Source organism: Brienomyrus brachyistius, chromosome 20 (genome assembly GCF_023856365.1).
Source record: "Brienomyrus brachyistius isolate T26 chromosome 20, BBRACH_0.4, whole genome shotgun sequence".
In the NCBI taxonomy this organism is placed as follows: domain Eukaryota; kingdom Metazoa; phylum Chordata; class Actinopteri; order Osteoglossiformes; family Mormyridae; genus Brienomyrus; species Brienomyrus brachyistius.
Window position 1 is genome coordinate 10,971,973 of NC_064552.1, and position 17,005 is coordinate 10,988,977.

Below are 17,005 nucleotides of genomic sequence, written 5' to 3' on the forward strand. Positions count from 1 at the left end.
ATCTGATAGGACAATAACACAGAGATGACAATGACAGAATGACAGCTACAATTAAGTCACGCCACAGGCAAACACAACGGTTCATGCACTAAGATCAACAAGTTGAAAGTTTTACAAACTAGGCTTGATCTCCACGACGGGAGCCACATGGGGCCCAGCAACCTGACTGCCTCCATTGTCACCAGTCCTCCTACTCCTCCTCCTCTCACTCCTGGCCTGTTCAACCTTTGCCTTTACGGACGCTGCCTCAGCGGATCTAGCAGACCTCGATGTAAAAGACGGTTGAGATGCTTCTGACAGTGAGGTGTTTCTTGACGTGCTGTCTTCATCCTCGGACAATTCTGACCGCTTCCGTTTCTCTTCGTCGGAAATGCGGTCCACCGGTTTTAATGCGTCCCTACTAGCACCTTTAAAGCGATCAGCGGAGCGTTTGGAGACCTCGATCAAATGTCCTCTACCTGCCTTGCTAGCTGAACTGCTCTCGGAGCTGGCCCTGTCTTTTACTGGGAGTCTGGAGAGTAACTGTCTTGATTTTCCTTTCTCTGACTTTCCTGATCGAGACGTGCTTTTCACTAATAAAGCAGGATTTGAATCCTCTCTTTTGACCGCTTTTATAGGAATTCTAGATTTTGGCAGCGAAGCGGCACCATGATCTACTCTCTTCCTGGCCTCTGGTTTGTCTGCATGCTCCTGCAGCTTCTGCTTCCCCACCATGGTGTTCACGTTACGTAACGATGTACCGGGTGCCTTAATCGGCAGCCTGGACTTTGGCTGCTTTACTGCAGTTCGCTTGGCTCCATTAGTTTTTGCTTGTTCACATTTCACACTATTCTCTTCAACTTTCTCTGAATCTCCACAGAAAAAAGCATCTATCCTACTCACTTGCTGAAGTGTGGGCTCTGAAGATGATTGCAAATTAAATACTACACTGCCACACTCAATATAGTTGGCCTGAATGTTAGAGGGCTCAAGATTATTGTTGTTATTAGAGTTGTCTGTTACAGACTGTTTTTGTCCTAATTGGCTTGAGGTGGCTTTCTTTCTGCCAGATGGACTTTCTCTGTGCATTTCTAGGCGTGTGTGTTCTAGAGTCTTTGAAGTCTCATCCTTAGAACTGGTCGATTCCATAATATCAGTATCTTTTTTCACAGTAATAGAAGCTGTGATTCCCATTTTAATAGGGATACGCAATTTAGAATCAACCTTGGAGGCCATGATTGTGCATGAAGACGTGTCCAAAATGTTGTCATCAGATGATGTATCCAAAGAGTCAGTACCTTGAATGAGACTGCACATAGCTGTTTTCATGTCTGTGGGGGCCTCTACTTTAATCTCTACAACATTCTCCACTGGCTGTGGCTGTGTGTTAACTACACCTGGGTTTTTGATCCCTTCCCCTTTGTCCCCTGACTTCCCTTCAGAGGAATGCTCACCAATCTGAAAAAATTGTAGTCTCTCTTCAACAAAATCCCGCTTGCTCATGTCAATTGCACCACTGCGAGTCATCTCAAACATCTTCCCTTCGTGGAAGGGGAAAGGGTTAGGCTCGCTAGTCGGTGTGCTTTCATCAGTTGGGGTTCTGGCAGGGGTTGTGTCTGGTGTTGTTGCTTGGGACCTGTCCTCTACAGCTAACCCAAAAGGTTTGGGCTCTTCATCTTTCATTCTAGCATCATAGACTTCATCATCTCCTCCTCTGCTGGACCAGGGATCAAAGTCCAAACCTTTGGTTGCAACAGTCTTGAAAGGGGTATTAAATTCCTCATCTAGTTTGTAGCTAAAGTAGGTATCAGGAAAACCATCTTTTTCTGGATGTTTTCCTTCCAAACTGTAGTGCATCCCATCTTTTATTTTGTCTGACTTGTTATCACTCAGTTCATTTTTTTCTATCGTCTTGTTTCCATCTTCAGGTGCTATTCTGTCCTCCTCCTGAATGACCTCAAGTTTTGTCTGGCTAAACGAACGATCACTTGACTTCAGCATACTCTCGGTTGCCCACATGTCTTTTCTGCCATCAAGGGATAAGCTTGATAGTTTTGGGTCTTGCTCACTCAAACCATCATCCTCGTCTTGAAATTCATACCCATCAAGAGAATCGATTTCAGTAGCATCTGTGTCATGTGAAAACTCTGCAGTTGTTGCTATAGAGCACTCCGTTATCGATTGATCATTCCCATTTTGCTCAATGTCAAAATCATCTCCTTTTCCTGCATCATCAGCACTAGATTCCTTGTGGTTTCCATTTTTCTCAGGCTTCTTGAGTTTGGAAGCCTTTTCCTCTTTATCCTCTGGAATTTTAAATGTGTATTTCTTGAAGTGAAGAGGCTGAAAGACAGATTCATCGTCACTGGATTCACTGTCATCCAATCCTGGAGGCACGGGAGATGGAGGCTGCACTCTGATGATTGGTTCAGTCAGAAGGTGTTTATCGTGCTCTTCTTGGAGGTTAACTTCCATCATTTCCGTCTCAGCCTCTGATGATGGGCATGATCCTTTTCTATCAGGATCTGATTGATCTGAGTCTAGAGGTGGAGGTGGGGGAAACTCAATGTATGCAACTCTTTTATCTTTTGTTCTCTTTCCCACTTCCTGGTTTCCATTTGCATCCTCTATCACAGTGGACTTTGGCCTTTCTGGTGAAATTGTTTTGAATGTGAAGATTTTTCCCTGCCCCTCTTCTTCGGATTCTTCTGAAACCTCAGGGATTGGACTAGGTTTGCTTGGCACAAAACCAATAAATGAATCAGGGAGTTTTGTAAGGTCATAACTCACTTCCTCAGAGCTTGGGGTCTCAGGGGTCAATGGACTTTTCCCTGAACTGTCCAAAAAAGAGACTTGCTCCAGTGTGTCATCTTCCGGACTCCCTTGCGGGGAAGAAGGTTGTTTTTGCTTTACAGAATGAAGCGTTATCCGAGTTTCCTGAACAGAGCGACTTTCCTGACCAACAATCTTTTTGTAAGACCCTTGCTGTATGCCTGTGGATTCTTTCTCCGTTTGCTTGCCTGTTTGAATACTCACATAAACAGGCAAGTTTTTAATATTTTTGAAACGATCTGTACTGACAATGGGTGTCATTTTCTCCATACACTCTATGGTGCTGGGATCACTTATGTCACTAGACAGGACACTTCTAACTATGCTACATTCTAATGAGTCTAGAGATTTCATGGATGAAGTCTCTTCCTTAGATGTGCTTGTTTCTAAGCTATCCAGAGACCGATTTTTAGCTAAGGTTGGTATCTGTGACAGACCCCTTTCAGGAGTTTTAACTAATGACTCTGGTTTTAACTTTCTGCATTGATCATTTTCCGAGGGGCCAGATGGTGTCCGCACAGGAATTTGGGAGTCTGGCTTTTTTTTTAGAGTCCTCATGTGTGCATCTTCCTCAGTCACATGTTCTACATGACTGCTTTTTTTGGTCGAGGAACCTAGAATGAGCTCCGAATGTTGCCCTTTTTCTTTGTAAGAGAACAATTTTTGAATATCCCTGCCACTGTCCTCCTTTGGTGTTTCATGATCCAGAGTACGAGAAAATTTATCCTTTAAAACGTCTTTGTTCCCATTTCCTTGGCTCTCCCAGGATTTTTTTTCTTTATCCTCAGGTGCCTTGCCTTTCTCACCTAGCAAATGTTTTGGAGACGCAGCTTCTGGAATGCTTTTGTTTAATATTCTGTCACCTGGTTGTCTTTGTGCAACAGGAGGCCCTCTAGACTTGTCAGGACTTTGTCCTGTGGTGACCTTGCATTTCTCACTGTCTGGAGCCTTCTTGGGAGGCCCCACCTCATCTGCGCTATAATCAGATTTGGGGGTCTTTGCTCCAGCGTAAAACTGATATACAGGAAGCTTACTTTCCTGTAGTTTTTTCACTTGGGGCTTTGCTTGTCCCCACTGAGAAGCCTTTTCTTGTTTCTGAGCCTCTGATTCAAATTTTAGTCTTACAGAGCTCACTTTGGATGACTTTGTCTGGAGAGGCTGGGAGGCCTCTCCCGATTTAGCCTGTGTCACACTATCTCCCTGTTTTGCTTTCTCGTCATTAAATCGGGAAAGTACCTGCCTTTCAGGGCTGTTGGGCAAGCTGGCGCATTTTCTGTCAGCGGAGCTGCCAAACAGTTTTCCTACAGATGGCTCCCTCAGCCTACTCTTACCCCACTCCTCACTGCTACCTGCATTCTTGTGTTGTGTTTTCTCAGGACTACTACAAGTAGAGCTGGGTCCGGATCGAGTTTCCCTGGGGTCTCGTCTCCGAGGTTTCTTCTCTGGAGACTGGAGTTCGTCGTTTAGCTTCTCCGTCTTGTCGCGGAAAAACTGTGAGACCTCACTCAGTTTTTCCTCAGCCTCCTTTACCGTTCGGTCTACTCTGTCTTCGTATACGAGTTTTTCTCGGCTCCTGTCAAACCTGTCGTCCGTGAATCGCATCCATACAGCGTGTTTAGGACTACCAGGTTCTGTGCTGTAATGCAACACGGTCAGCTTGTCAAATGGCTCATCCTTATGGCCAATTTTACCCGCTTTGTCTGATGCATCCTTTGATGACTTCATAATAAATTCCTTCCTTGGACCACTGGACATTTTCTCACTATAATGACCTCTGCCACCCTGCATCTCTGAGCTTAGCGTATGAGGCTGGTCAGAGTCCTCTGTGTCTGAGTGAGAGATATCTAGCTTCTCAGAAAGAAGCATTTTCTCTGCAAATCTGTAAGATTCTCCCCTTAATTCAGATAACTCGTCATCATGATACTCAACCGAGTGTTGACTCAGTAGCCTTAAGGTTTTATAGGAGTCATCACTGATTAGTTGTGCCGAACTTGGACGACTATCCTCTTCCTGAGGCACAGGGGTATTAACTCTGGATGATTCCAAGTAGGAGGGAAGTGATTCCTCAGCAGTAAGTTCCTCCTCTTCTTGCTGTCCCTCATCATCACCATATAGTCTATCTGGTAGTTCCTTTATTGCGCGATCCCTATACATATACATGTCTTTATCTGGGTGCTTTTTAGTTTCGCGGATTATAACTTCAGTTGGTTCAGCTTTATTACCTTTTTCGATATGAACCTCAATTATTCTTTCAACTTTTGGTTTCGGTTTAACGTCTTTTTCAAGAAACCTTGGAGAGATTTCATTTCCTTTGGGAGTTTCACCACCAGTCCTGTGCTCAAACAAGCCAGCCAATTCCTTGGAGGGATCTCGACCGGACTGGAAGGCTTTCATTATATCTCGAACTGACATTGTTTCTTCGAGTCTTTCAGAGGTAACTTCTTTGGTAGTTGGCTTGTGGTAAACCATTCGAGTTGTGGTTGTGATATGAGTTTCTTCTTTAACTCGCATAGCCTTGCTCATCATGGAATCCTCCTCTGTATTAACTTTCATCTGAAATGCTTTGACTTTGTCTTTTATAGATCCAACTTGTTCAGCCTCTAGACAGGCTGGCGATGTTATTGTCCCTGCATCTTCCATTATGGGTTCCTTTGCTTCCTCGGTTGGCTCATAGCTTCTTATGACATGCACCACCTCTGTGCGTGTCTCTGTGATGACCGGCGGAATGGGCACATCTTGGAAGAGAGGTTTTGGACCTGTGCTCTCTGCACTTTGGGGGGCTGAAGGTGTCTTTTCACTTCTTGTTTCAAAACCACTATCCGAGAGAGGACTCTTGTCCTGGTCATGCGAGTAGTCTTCTGGAGATTCTAAAATGGCATCCGTTGCGAATGCAGAATCCCCTAATTTGCATAGATCCTTCTCTGAAGGGGACGAGCGCATTCCCGATGGTGGCATTTTCAGCTTGTGATCTTGTAACGCCATGGCAGGTTTGAGGATACGTTTCTGTTTTTCCTCCCCCTCTTTCTTCACCTCATCATACTTATCCTTCACCTCTGAAATTTTAGAAAGGATGCTGGGATCAATGTCATTAGTCAGGTAGTCAACTACCTTTGTCAAACTGAAATCTGCACTGGCGATACTGGGGACGTTTTCTCTCTCAAAGACCGGAGAATATTTCCGAGCACTTTGCTGAGCTTCCTCGATCTCATCCTTCGAGAATTCCACCCAGTCCTGCTCAGGTGAGTGACCTGCACTGGGGGGTTTCCCTTCACTAAGCGAATCTTTAGCTAGTATTTCGCTGACTTTAACCAGGTCTTCTTTGACTTTCTCGACAATGCTAAACGGCTCCTCGTCATCTATTTTAGGCTCTTTTGAAGTATCCGATCGGTAACTTTTTGCCGCCGCACCAGTTTCGGTTTGCAGGATGGCTGTCATTCTCATTAAGTCCTCCTTCATTTCTGCTACATCCTTAAGTATTTCTTGACTCGATGATAATGAAGATGAAGTTGCTGCTTTGATGGTAGCCGATGAGATGAACAGAGGAGATTTAACAGGTGACTGTGTCCTGGAAATGGAAGACTGGGTGTGTGCATCTGTTGGCAGAAAGGACTGAAGAGTTGCTGATGGTTTTTTTACAGGAATTCCATTGGAGACGGTCTTTAGCTGGGAATCTGGCACAACGTTTACAAGAGAATACACTGGAACAGTCATTGTACTGGATGTTATAGAAGCGGCAGAAGATGCAGGAGATCTCAAAGTGCTGTAAATAGAACTTGAGGCAGGGGACCTCGCAGACTGGTATGACAAGGATCCTGATGATCTTAGTGTGCCGTAGCCTGATGCAGAGCAAGCATTAAATGTCTTCTCTGCTTCATCCAAGACCGCGCTAACGCTGTTTGTTGCTGCATGTGTAGTTGCTTGTATTCTTTCTTGCAGACTACGAGCACCACTGGAGAAAAGCGCCGCTGTGGAAGAAGGATACTTAATAGGGGAGACAGATCCATTAAGCAGAGCTGTATCCATGGAGCCAATTGTAGGCTTCATTGCCTGTGATGACACACTGGCATCTGCAGATGATTTAACTGATGATAAGCCAGATGCTGTTTTTACAGGGGAAGATGTCAGAGGTGCTGCAGAGGCAATGACTGATTTGAATGGCAAACTAGATGAATACATGTTTATTGTGGATTTTGGAGATGCAGGTGGCGTCATTGAAATAGAAGACCTTTCCAGTAAAGACCCTGCAGTCCCAGAAGAGGTCCTTGAAGTCAGTGATGGGGAAAGTCCTTTAATGGACCCAGAATCTAGCCCATTTTTACTTGCTGAAGACAATGGTGAAGAGGGTACCTGAACTTGATATTGTGGTTGGTGGGCTACAGTCTTTATTGGAGAGGAAATAGTTCTGTAATAGTTTTGTCTGATGGGAGATGCGATATCACTAATGGACTTGACTGAGGATGTAGTTGAGGCTCCTATGGTGGACTTGATTGGTGAAGCAGAGGTGATTGACCACACCGACTTTAGTGGCGAAGCAGATGGCGTGTTGGACGGCGAACTGGAGAGGGAACCCAATCCAGATTTTGCTTGGCCAGGGACGGTAATAGGAGCAGCCGACCATGCCTGGTAAGATCTTGTTGAAAAGACAGGTTTGTGAGCGTAACCAGGAGGCAGTGTTCTTGTTGTACTTCGTTCAACTGTTTCTTAAATAGGTAAATCAAAAATCCAACATAAAATCAACAAAAAAATAGTTGAAAACAGAGAGACCAGAGAAAAAAAAATTGGTCAGTGAGTCTTGTATTAGCAAAGGAGGAAGAACAGTACATTCATGGGGGTTTGAAATGGGAAATGGCAATAAGATGGAGCCAAAAAAGGATGGTTGTCCTTTATGATCCATGGCACCAACCACGATACACAATGATGGAGGAAAACGGCCAGTAAAGCACATACAGCAACACAACGCCAAAGGCAGCGACAAAATAAAGAGAACAATGGCGAGACAAAAACGGAGAACTCAGATTAACAAAAAGCTTAACTCTTTTGACTTTCGATGTGCTACATTCCTCTGTCTACCACTCTTTTCTCAAGTGCCTTTTATCTGTTTGGTCTGAAGGTCCATTTTGTTGTTTTGTTTTCATTTCATCAATTTTGGGGTTCCGACGAAACAGAAGTATAGACTACAAAAGGCCCTATTTACCTGTTTTAAAGCAAAAGTATACCGAAGGAAAACAACGGTTCACAGACCAAATGATAGATCCATTCGAATTATGCACGTCATGCATGTCAGACTCAGTATCCTTTGGAGACAGGCATCTGAAGTGCAAAATGTGAAGCACCTACAAGAAAGTCGACCTTCGACCTTTCATGCATTCCGATTAAAGAATGAAACCAAACGCTGCACAATCACAAAGCCAATAAGAGCAGGAGGATTTCCAGAAAACATAACAGTGAGCGCAAATTAAAAAAAAAAAAAAAAACTCATTGCGTTCTCACATTAGTCAAATCAGAGTGAAACGATATGGATCTTGCAATTCAAGTCGTTCCATTGCACGAATGGGTTAAAATATAAAAAGTTAACGCGGGAAATGATACGTCACAATGTGGGCAAGCACAGCACAGCAACTCAAAAGTCACAATACAAACATGCAAGTACACCATGTCAAAAACAAGCATGTGGAGTTACAAGTTATGTATGGTAGGAGTACTTCAAAATCACAAATATATTTTTATATATACTCTGTAATGTATATTATATGGAGTGATACATATCAGGTTTAACGTCCAGGTAGTATGTTTTATTTATTAATAGAAGTTAGTGAAGATGTCACACTCACTCATCGCAGGCTCAGTCAGATAGCTGTAGCGCTTACGTAAGGCTAGAGATGCAAAGGTTTGACGTCGGTCTGCTTTGTCAGTCTGCAAAAAAAAAAAAAAAAAAAAACGTCTATCAATCCCCTAAGAAGCCCTCCTATTTTAAATGCTGTGCTCCTGTGAGAATATCTGTGGTCTGTTTCAGTTCTGATCGAAAGTCCTGGAAGGAAAGCTACTGTTTATGTGGCGTGGGTGTCGGTTTTAGCATCAGGCAAAGTTTATTATCGACCCCCCGTGTTCAGGATTTTCTGCAAATGAGCAATGCGAGACGTGTGATTATCATCGAATGATCTATCCAATGCGTGATTTGAGTGATAGAAGGGGGTAGTGGTTGTTTGTAAGGTGGTCTTTTGTGCCCATACAGGTGTACAGAATATAGGACAGGATCTATAGTAAACTCTGGGAATACAATTTGTGTCCAGAAATGTTTGGTAGGTCCTATTTATGTCTTGATTTTATTGTTAAGCATGAGAGAACAGACCTAAAATGTCAATTTAAAAAATGTATGCTGTAAAGACATAAAGAAAATATTCTAGAATTAACATTGAGCATGCATATTCTATAAACGATTACAAAGTCTATAGTTTTCATCAGTTAAAATATAACATACGATACTTCAATTGAAAACACTGAACTCCTTTTTACGCATTCATCCTATCAACAAGCTGAGCACAAGCATGATTTTTATAGAAACGGACGGTTTATGTCATTTGGTTGTCGATGTTTTGCAATTTAGAAAGTTTTACGAGAAAAACTGGGTGTTTTCCCTCGAAGCAAAGCATTAGTAATGCAGAAATAAAGCAAAAGAAAAAAGACGACAAAGCGCAGGGGGGCTTTGTTAATGCCTGCCTTGGGAGAATTTAATACACAAGGCCTGGGGATTTAGTCAATTTATTAGCGTCAGCTTTTGATCGTATGGCTTTTTTAAAGCAAGGTATAATGGAGAGAACCAGAATGTACTACCTCGGTCTACAACAACAGCACATCACATAACTGTGATGGAGTTTACATATATTACCTCTTCATCTGGATCTGACTCCATTTCCTTTAGGATCCCAAGATGCATTGCAGAAACAGGGGAATAATACAATGGACAGCAGGGGAAAGAAACATTGTGATGTGAAAAGGGTGATTGAGAGCGCACAACATAAGCCAAAGAAGCCATTACGGAAGCCAGCCGGAGACAAGGAAACGGCAACGCGAACTGCGGAATGGCACAGAGAGAAACAAAAATAACCAAATAGGCCATCACAAAGCATTAGAAGCCTGTGCACCTTCAGCCAAAGCGGGGGGGGGGGGGGGGGCAAACTAAAAGGTCCGATTCGAAAAGGAAACGGCAAGGACACGACTAGAAAGAAGCTCAAAACAGATAAAAGACACAATATGGCAAATCTCAGCCAAACTGAACTCTTTTCGCTGTGATTTTGCTGCCCTGTCTCCTTCTTAAATGAAGATGGCATGACATGACGGAGAGTGAGCCAGTCTAGCACCAGCTTACCTTCTTGTGAGCTGGCAGTGTGATGTTTAAGTTACAGACGGCAGTCTGCGGAAGACCTTTAGTCGACTTTGACTCTTTGAGGAACGACAGCCGCCCGCAAGGTTCTTGACTATTATCTCTGACCTGCAAAGTAAAAACCATAATGTTTTTTTTTTTTTTAACGGTGTCCTAAGCTCACTGCAAAGGAGTGCAATGTTGCCGGTTGATTTAAGCTGGCATATGCTAAGAGGGTCATACTTCACCCTCATATTTTTCTTATCCTGGAGAAAAACAATCACCCCAAAGTTTATGCCTTAGATGTTTACGACTCCCTTCTGATTTCCACTGGGTTGAATTACGAGGGAACCGCTGATCCAGTTCGGCATGACAGTAGCAAGGGATTTTATTCAAACAAAGGCATAATGTGCCTGACAACTACGCATGTGAAAATCCGCACTAAACCGGAGACTCTCTGGCACAGAAGTGGCGGCAAGGCCGGAGTGTAAAAGGCTGTAGCGTTACCTTTACGCTAAAAGGCAGCCTGTTTTCCTTGAATGCGTAAAAATTCAAGACCAGTTGCTGTCCCGCTTTTGTCAAAGGGGTCAAGTTACCATAGCAATCCACGTAAATTGGCTTTCCCTCCAAGACCTGCAAAAGAACAGCATGTCCACTGAATTAAAACGCTACAGACAGCAGGCTTCGCACAACCAACACATAAACAGAAGAGACATTTTTACTGGAAAAAAAATAATAATTTCAATTATTCATGTTTTAGCAAAGAGTGTGCATGCAAATAGACTGGCCACACTATTCCTACAAGTATGTATTCCTAATAAAAACATGCATATATTTGTTTTTGATTCTTTGTTTGGGTTGGTTGTTATTTACTTTTGCGACGTTGACGCAAAATGTGACCTTGGGCAGGCATTTCTGGTCGATGTTATCTTATTTAAATGAGAAGCACAAATATCACAGACTACGTTTCAAGGAGCATCCAAACGGACCTCAATGTCTTTGCTTCTGGCCACTTCTTCGAAGTTCTCCTGCTGCTCCAGAGTCTTGTCCACTTTGTCGTCGGTCATACAGAAGCACCGCAGGCTGGATTCGACGGGGTCCGTCATCTTGGCGAACACCACGAACTTGGCCATGTACGGAACGCAGATCAGCTCCCTGTAGAGCTGCGAGGCCAAGCCAACAGTCTCTGGGATCTGGTGGCAGTCGGCGAGCCAGAACCTGAAAATGGACCAGAGCATTTCAGTCAGAGAGTCATTAGGTGTGTATGAACTGAAACCCAAAGTCAAATTCTGCAAGAACATGCAGGTGACAAAAACAATCTTGCGTTTAAATGACTCTGATATGTCTTTTCAATACATGCTTGAGGGCTCAGCTGTAATAAATATTAACCTCAATACAAATCGATCCAGGTGAGCTCCGCAAGGAAGAATTTACAAGCGGGAATCTACCCTCATTTGCGATTCCAATGAAAGCACACAAATCACCTAGAGCAGTATGTTGTTGGCGTGCCTTACCTAGCAGACACATTGGTGGTAAAGGACACACAGTCATTTACAAAGGTGAGCGGGGTGGTTCCTGTAATGTCTTCCCACTGCGCTGGAGAAGTGCCTCCTGCAATTGTACCATTTAAGTAATGTACAATTAAGTGGGCCATAGTGAAAGCTTGCAATTTTTCAAGTATTGCCCTTATTGTCACATCCTGCTTTAGAACAGATTAAGAATCTGAAAGCATTCCAAAGAGGAATCACAAAACATATAGGAAATCTTTGTTTAACCCTACAGGGTTAAAATTAAGGGCAACACTTTACTTAAAGCACTCATGTATAACACATTATAGATACCTTCACAATACATTATAATGCATTCATAAAGTATTACAAACACGGCTATAACTATTTTTAAAAAAGGCATAACACATTATAGCCATGTTTATTATGCATTATAAATGATCTATGAAGCTGTAATCTATAATGCATTATAAATACCTTACTGCCCATTACAATGCATTATGAAGGTATCTATAGTGCATTATAGATGACAGCTTCATAGAGCATTCATAATGCATAATAAAGAAGGCTAGAATGAGTTATGACTTTTTATGAATAGATATAGCCGTGTTTATAAAACTTTATGAATGCATTACTATGCATTATGAAGGTATCTATAATGGATTATGATGACTGAATCAGAATCAGAAAACTGGTTTAAGTAAAGTGTTATGAAAATAAGATTAAGATTGACTATTGATCCCAGTTTGGAGATCGTGGAAACCAGTGATTTTCACATACCTGTTATGCTGCACAGGAGTCTCAGACAGGGGGTCGTGTCTCCCTTATAACCATTCGTCACCCCTTCCCCGGAAAGGGGCGGGACAGGGATCGTCATGGTGATGGGCTTGTGGAACTTCCTCCTCCGGGGCTCCACAGTCACGATGGGGCTGAAGGTTGCCCTGTTCCCCAGGATCTTCTTGACAGTATCATCTGGGACAGGCTGAGCCTGAGGGGTGGGGGGGGTAGAGAGCAGGGGGAGCAGTTCGTCAGACTTAAACCATTAAAATGGAAAACAACTATTATAGTTAAAGGTATACTCAGAAAGAATAGGGCAATTCTATCAGGGCAATTCTGGATTTTTTTTTATTGGGGAGGGGCATAAAAGGGATACATACAGAGGGGCCAACCTTATCAGCCAGTGATATGTTTTGAATTGGTGAGTGACAGGGGAGGGGGCCAATCAAGCTGTTAGCTGAAGTCAGAGCCCCTAGGACCCCCTCCCCTGTCCATGCAATTGCTCTTTATTGATTTGCACTTAAAGTAAAAAAAGCCCTTTTATTCCAAAGGAGGATTAAAAATCAACATTGAAAATGTACATCTCTCAGCGTCACTTTCTTGGGCACCTAGTTTTTTTTTTTTTTTTATTTCCTAAGCCCCCCGGCCTAAAACCTATTTCATATTTGCTAATGCGGATAACTGTTTGCATGGTAGCATGTGGATTCACTGAGTATGTCAGTGTTACCAGGACACGCACCTGTAGGCCGACTCTAATCTTCTTTGTCAACGCCCCTTCTGGGAAGGAAGCCTGGACCAGAGGCACAGTCATGCTGGACAGAACCCCCCCTTCGGGACCCATCTGGTTGCTCTCCTGCTTGATCCGAGACACGACCGCAAAGTACTGCGGGAAATCCTTGGTCATGACCCGGCAAATGCGCTTCTTCTCAAGCTCGTCTGGGCTGTCCAGTTCTGCAAGAAGCGAACGAGCTCAACTCTCAGATGCTTTACGACCACAACGCAGCATCTTTATATGAAGGAGGCAACTCGTAATATCAGGGGTGGAACTTTTGCTATCGTCAACTGGGCTAGTTCAGTAAAAAAAAATGTTAAAATTATCCGACACGGGGATTGTCAACCTGTCCGTACACGAATGACCGCGTCCGTGGCAAGCTCGTCTGTGAGTGGCAAAATGTTTCGATTGAGAAAACAGCTATATAAGCTACATTTTAGTGAGAGTGATTTGTTGTCACTGTTGAGACACCATGGCATGTCCTCTGCATTTAACCCATATGTGACATCATGACACAGCAGGGGGCAGCTAATTCAGTGCCCGGGGAGCAGTGCTTGGGGGTGGTACCTTGCTCAGAGAACTTCAGTGTTACTTTGCTGTTCGGGGATTTGAACCAGCAACCTTTCGATTATAAGTGCGCACTTCTCTACCCATTAGGCCACCACAGCACTTAAATTCCACATCCGTGGTTAAAAACTGCATTTTGATCAAAATGTCTGTCAGAATTCGCCATGGTGTCGAACCCTGTTCTGGCGCACAATTTCTGTACTAGCCAGCATGCTACCGTTTCGTTTTTTGTACTTGCTCTTCGTCTAAATTACTCACTTCAGGCAAGTGGGAGAGCCTACCTTCCAGCCCTGCTTACAGTCAACCACAAATACATGATCGGAACATGTTGCCGTGGTCTCTTCTGTCCAACTAAAAAGGTTTACCAGAAACTTGTTGAGGTTAGGGAAAGTACTCAGTGTATTATTTACTAGACAGTGATCATTTGGCAAATGAGAATTCTTGTATCTCCTGAAAACATCACGGAAACCGTTAGCTAGTTTGACAGTGTTGAGGTATCACCCTCCAGAGCTGGAAGAGCATCCCTAACAATGGGGCAACCACTCTGTGAGGACTGGGCTACCCACCCTCATCCATCCCACCGAGGAGCTCGTTGAGGTCCTCGCTTTTGCTGTCGTACTGGTGCTCCTTCCACGTGTCCCCGTTCTCACTCCGCAGCACGATCAGCTCCCGCTCGTTCCCCCGCATGGAGCCGAAATGGGGGATTTCCACTATCACTGGGCTGGAAGGAACAGGGAATGTCAACAGAGGGTTCCATGGAGGCGCTGGGTCATGCTGATGCGGGCCGGCTGTACTTAACAGCCCACTCCTGCCGAAAGTGGCAGAAGGCAGGGGTTAAAGGTCAGAGGTCAACAGGCCAAGTCACCTGATTCCTTTTGTACTTTTTTTTTCTAATATGGGTGACAATGAGAAACAAGTACAAGTTGATGACATGTGTGAATTAACTCACAGTCCTCCCATTTCAGCCTAAACATTAAAGTGCAAGACACTGCAAACGACAGACAGAGACGACATTTACAGTGGGCACCGGATTAAACACCAGGAAAGCTGCACAATCCTCCTAGTGCAAGACCTTTTTCTGTTGTCAATTCAAGAGTTTTCATTTATAATCCTGTCTGGGCGACAGACTTAGTCAAGAGTAAAAAATAATTTATTCTTTAAAAATTACATGCAGGGAGCACAAACCAGATTTATTCAATGAATTTTGTCAAATTATAATTTTTTTTTGGTTCTTTAATATGTACTAGCGGCTCTGCATTCTTGTAATAATTTCAATAATATTTAATGACTATTATCTTTAGTGACTGCTACAAACAGTATTGTGTCCACTGTGTAATTACTTGTAAGTCAAGATGAAATACAGCTTATGGATAAGGAGGCTTAAGAAAATGGGAGTATGTGCAGAAGCACCGGCTATTTGGGAATTTACAGAGTCGTGCGGATGAATTTGGTGACCCTTGACCTTATAAAACACCTGTAAATCTTGCCGGACCGTAAAACTGCATTGTGAGCACGAAAGCTAATCTCTCTAAATGTAAGTTGAGAGGCCTTTGCCAACCAGCTTTCACTGGGACTCTGCAGCTTTTAAACAGAATCACATAGACAGTATCCTTGTTTTCCTACGCAGGTTGCTATGAGAACATTCTAGTAAATTCCGTGACGCTGCCTTACAAGTCATCATGGCAGGTCAAATGTAGGGCAGGTCAGTGTAAATCGCCCTCGATTGGCAAGAGACTAATTGAATACTAGAATTCTGGAATCCCTAAATTGAGTTGATCTTTTACAAATAAATTTTGTATGCATAAAAATTTCATTTAGCAATAGTGAATACTGAAGGTCAACGTCTAAAGAAAATATATCGTAAAGAAAATTTGGTCTTTAGTATGTCTGACAAACTTAATGCGCAATGCAATCTGTGTAGAGTAACAGAACTGATACTGCCTACATTGAGTACAGACATCATTTTACAGTGCTGTGCATGATGCTTAAAGTAAAACAAAACAACAATGTTTAGAGAAGGTACCAGAGAAATATGCATAGGTAAAGTTAGTAATGGTAAGTTAAACACCCACTTAACGTTTTATTACATAATAAATTAAAACTGATTCAAAGATGAAATATTTGAAAAAGATCTCCACAAATATAAAGTTATTGCTGAGGATATTGCTTTACATGGAAGTGGCAGAGTTTTAAGTTGACTTTACGTGGAAGTGGCCCCCACTATTTCCCAGCATTCCCTGGGGCAGTCAGCACAGATACCTTCTCCGTGATCCGTGCAAATGGCACATCTTCCGCACTGGCAAACGCGCGCGGTGCCACAGTGGGAGATTGTATTTGACGACATGGAGAGACGAAGGCCAGCCACTGTGGCAGGATGCTCGTGGTGCTTCTCATGCGTAACAAGCGCGGCGGGGGGCGGGGGGGGGGGGGGGGGGAAGGGGGGGCGGGGGGGGGTGGCGAGAGAGGGGAGGAGAATCCAGCCAAAATGATCTGCTTTCAGAGATGCCACCCTCAACTGAAAACATCGGCAAGACAGGTAGAGGTATGGGAATGACCAAAACGAAATGAAACTAAACCGAAATCATAACAACAACAGTCGTCATACTCGCAGGAGTTCGCTGGTGTCGTTCGAGTCTGGCCTACATATATTCTCCTACCCAATAAATTTTGTTCCTCGGGGCCCGAGCTGCAGGATTCGGCTAACCGTGCTCTCACCCTCGTTAAGAGGGGGCAGATTGCTGGGTAGGTGCAGTTTACTGAGTAACATCCATGCAGCGGGAAGAAAGACAAAGAAGGGGGACATGAAGAAGAGAGCGTCATTCCCGCAGGTAGCTGGCCGAGCCACAGGGCAAAACCAAAGCCTCACCACGCTCCAGGAAGGCGCCCTACGGTCCCACAAACACCGCATCAGTACCGGATTGCTCACCTCCATACAGGTCAGATGTTTGGATGATAAGGAGGAACTGTGCCGGCGCAAGGGCACCAAAGGGGAAGTCCACCACAGTCCGATCAGCCCGGGCGTTGACGCTAAATGTCTGCCGCGGTCAGATCCCACAATAAATATCCATAATAACCTGACACGATGACCCAAGGGCCGCAAAATCCGCCAGATTAGGCATGAGCCTCAATCTCATGGTTTCACGTTCGACCAGACGAACTCCATATTCCGCGCCTTTCATAAAGCCGGTTGGCTATTTGTTTTTTAGGTGA

General features: G+C 43.8%; 1 protein-coding gene across 45 annotated transcripts in view; it reads right to left on the reverse strand.

Moving 5' to 3' along the window:
• Positions 1 to 17,005, reverse strand: part of ank3b (ankyrin 3b) — a 108,047-nt gene that overhangs the window by 9,636 nt on the left and 81,406 nt on the right. For 27 of the 45 annotated variants that reach the window (XM_048987075.1, XM_048987096.1, XM_048987092.1 and 24 more), the window contains 10 exons: positions 14,362 to 14,516; positions 13,196 to 13,407; positions 12,460 to 12,667; positions 11,686 to 11,782; positions 11,161 to 11,389; positions 10,679 to 10,804; positions 10,178 to 10,300; positions 9,698 to 9,724; positions 8,643 to 8,724; positions 120 to 7,511 (listed from right to left, as the gene is read on the reverse strand). In XM_048987075.1, coding sequence (XP_048843032.1) covers positions 120 to 7,511; positions 8,643 to 8,724; positions 9,698 to 9,724; positions 10,178 to 10,300; positions 10,679 to 10,804; positions 11,161 to 11,389; positions 11,686 to 11,782; positions 12,460 to 12,667; positions 13,196 to 13,407; positions 14,362 to 14,516 — 8,651 coding nt within the window. The remainder of the gene's footprint in view (positions 1 to 119; positions 7,512 to 8,642; positions 8,725 to 9,697; positions 9,725 to 10,177; positions 10,301 to 10,678; positions 10,805 to 11,160; positions 11,390 to 11,685; positions 11,783 to 12,459; positions 12,668 to 13,195; positions 13,408 to 14,361; positions 14,517 to 17,005) is intronic. The other 18 variants (XM_048987099.1, XM_048987098.1, XM_048987097.1 and 15 more) reach the window with 8 other exon arrangements.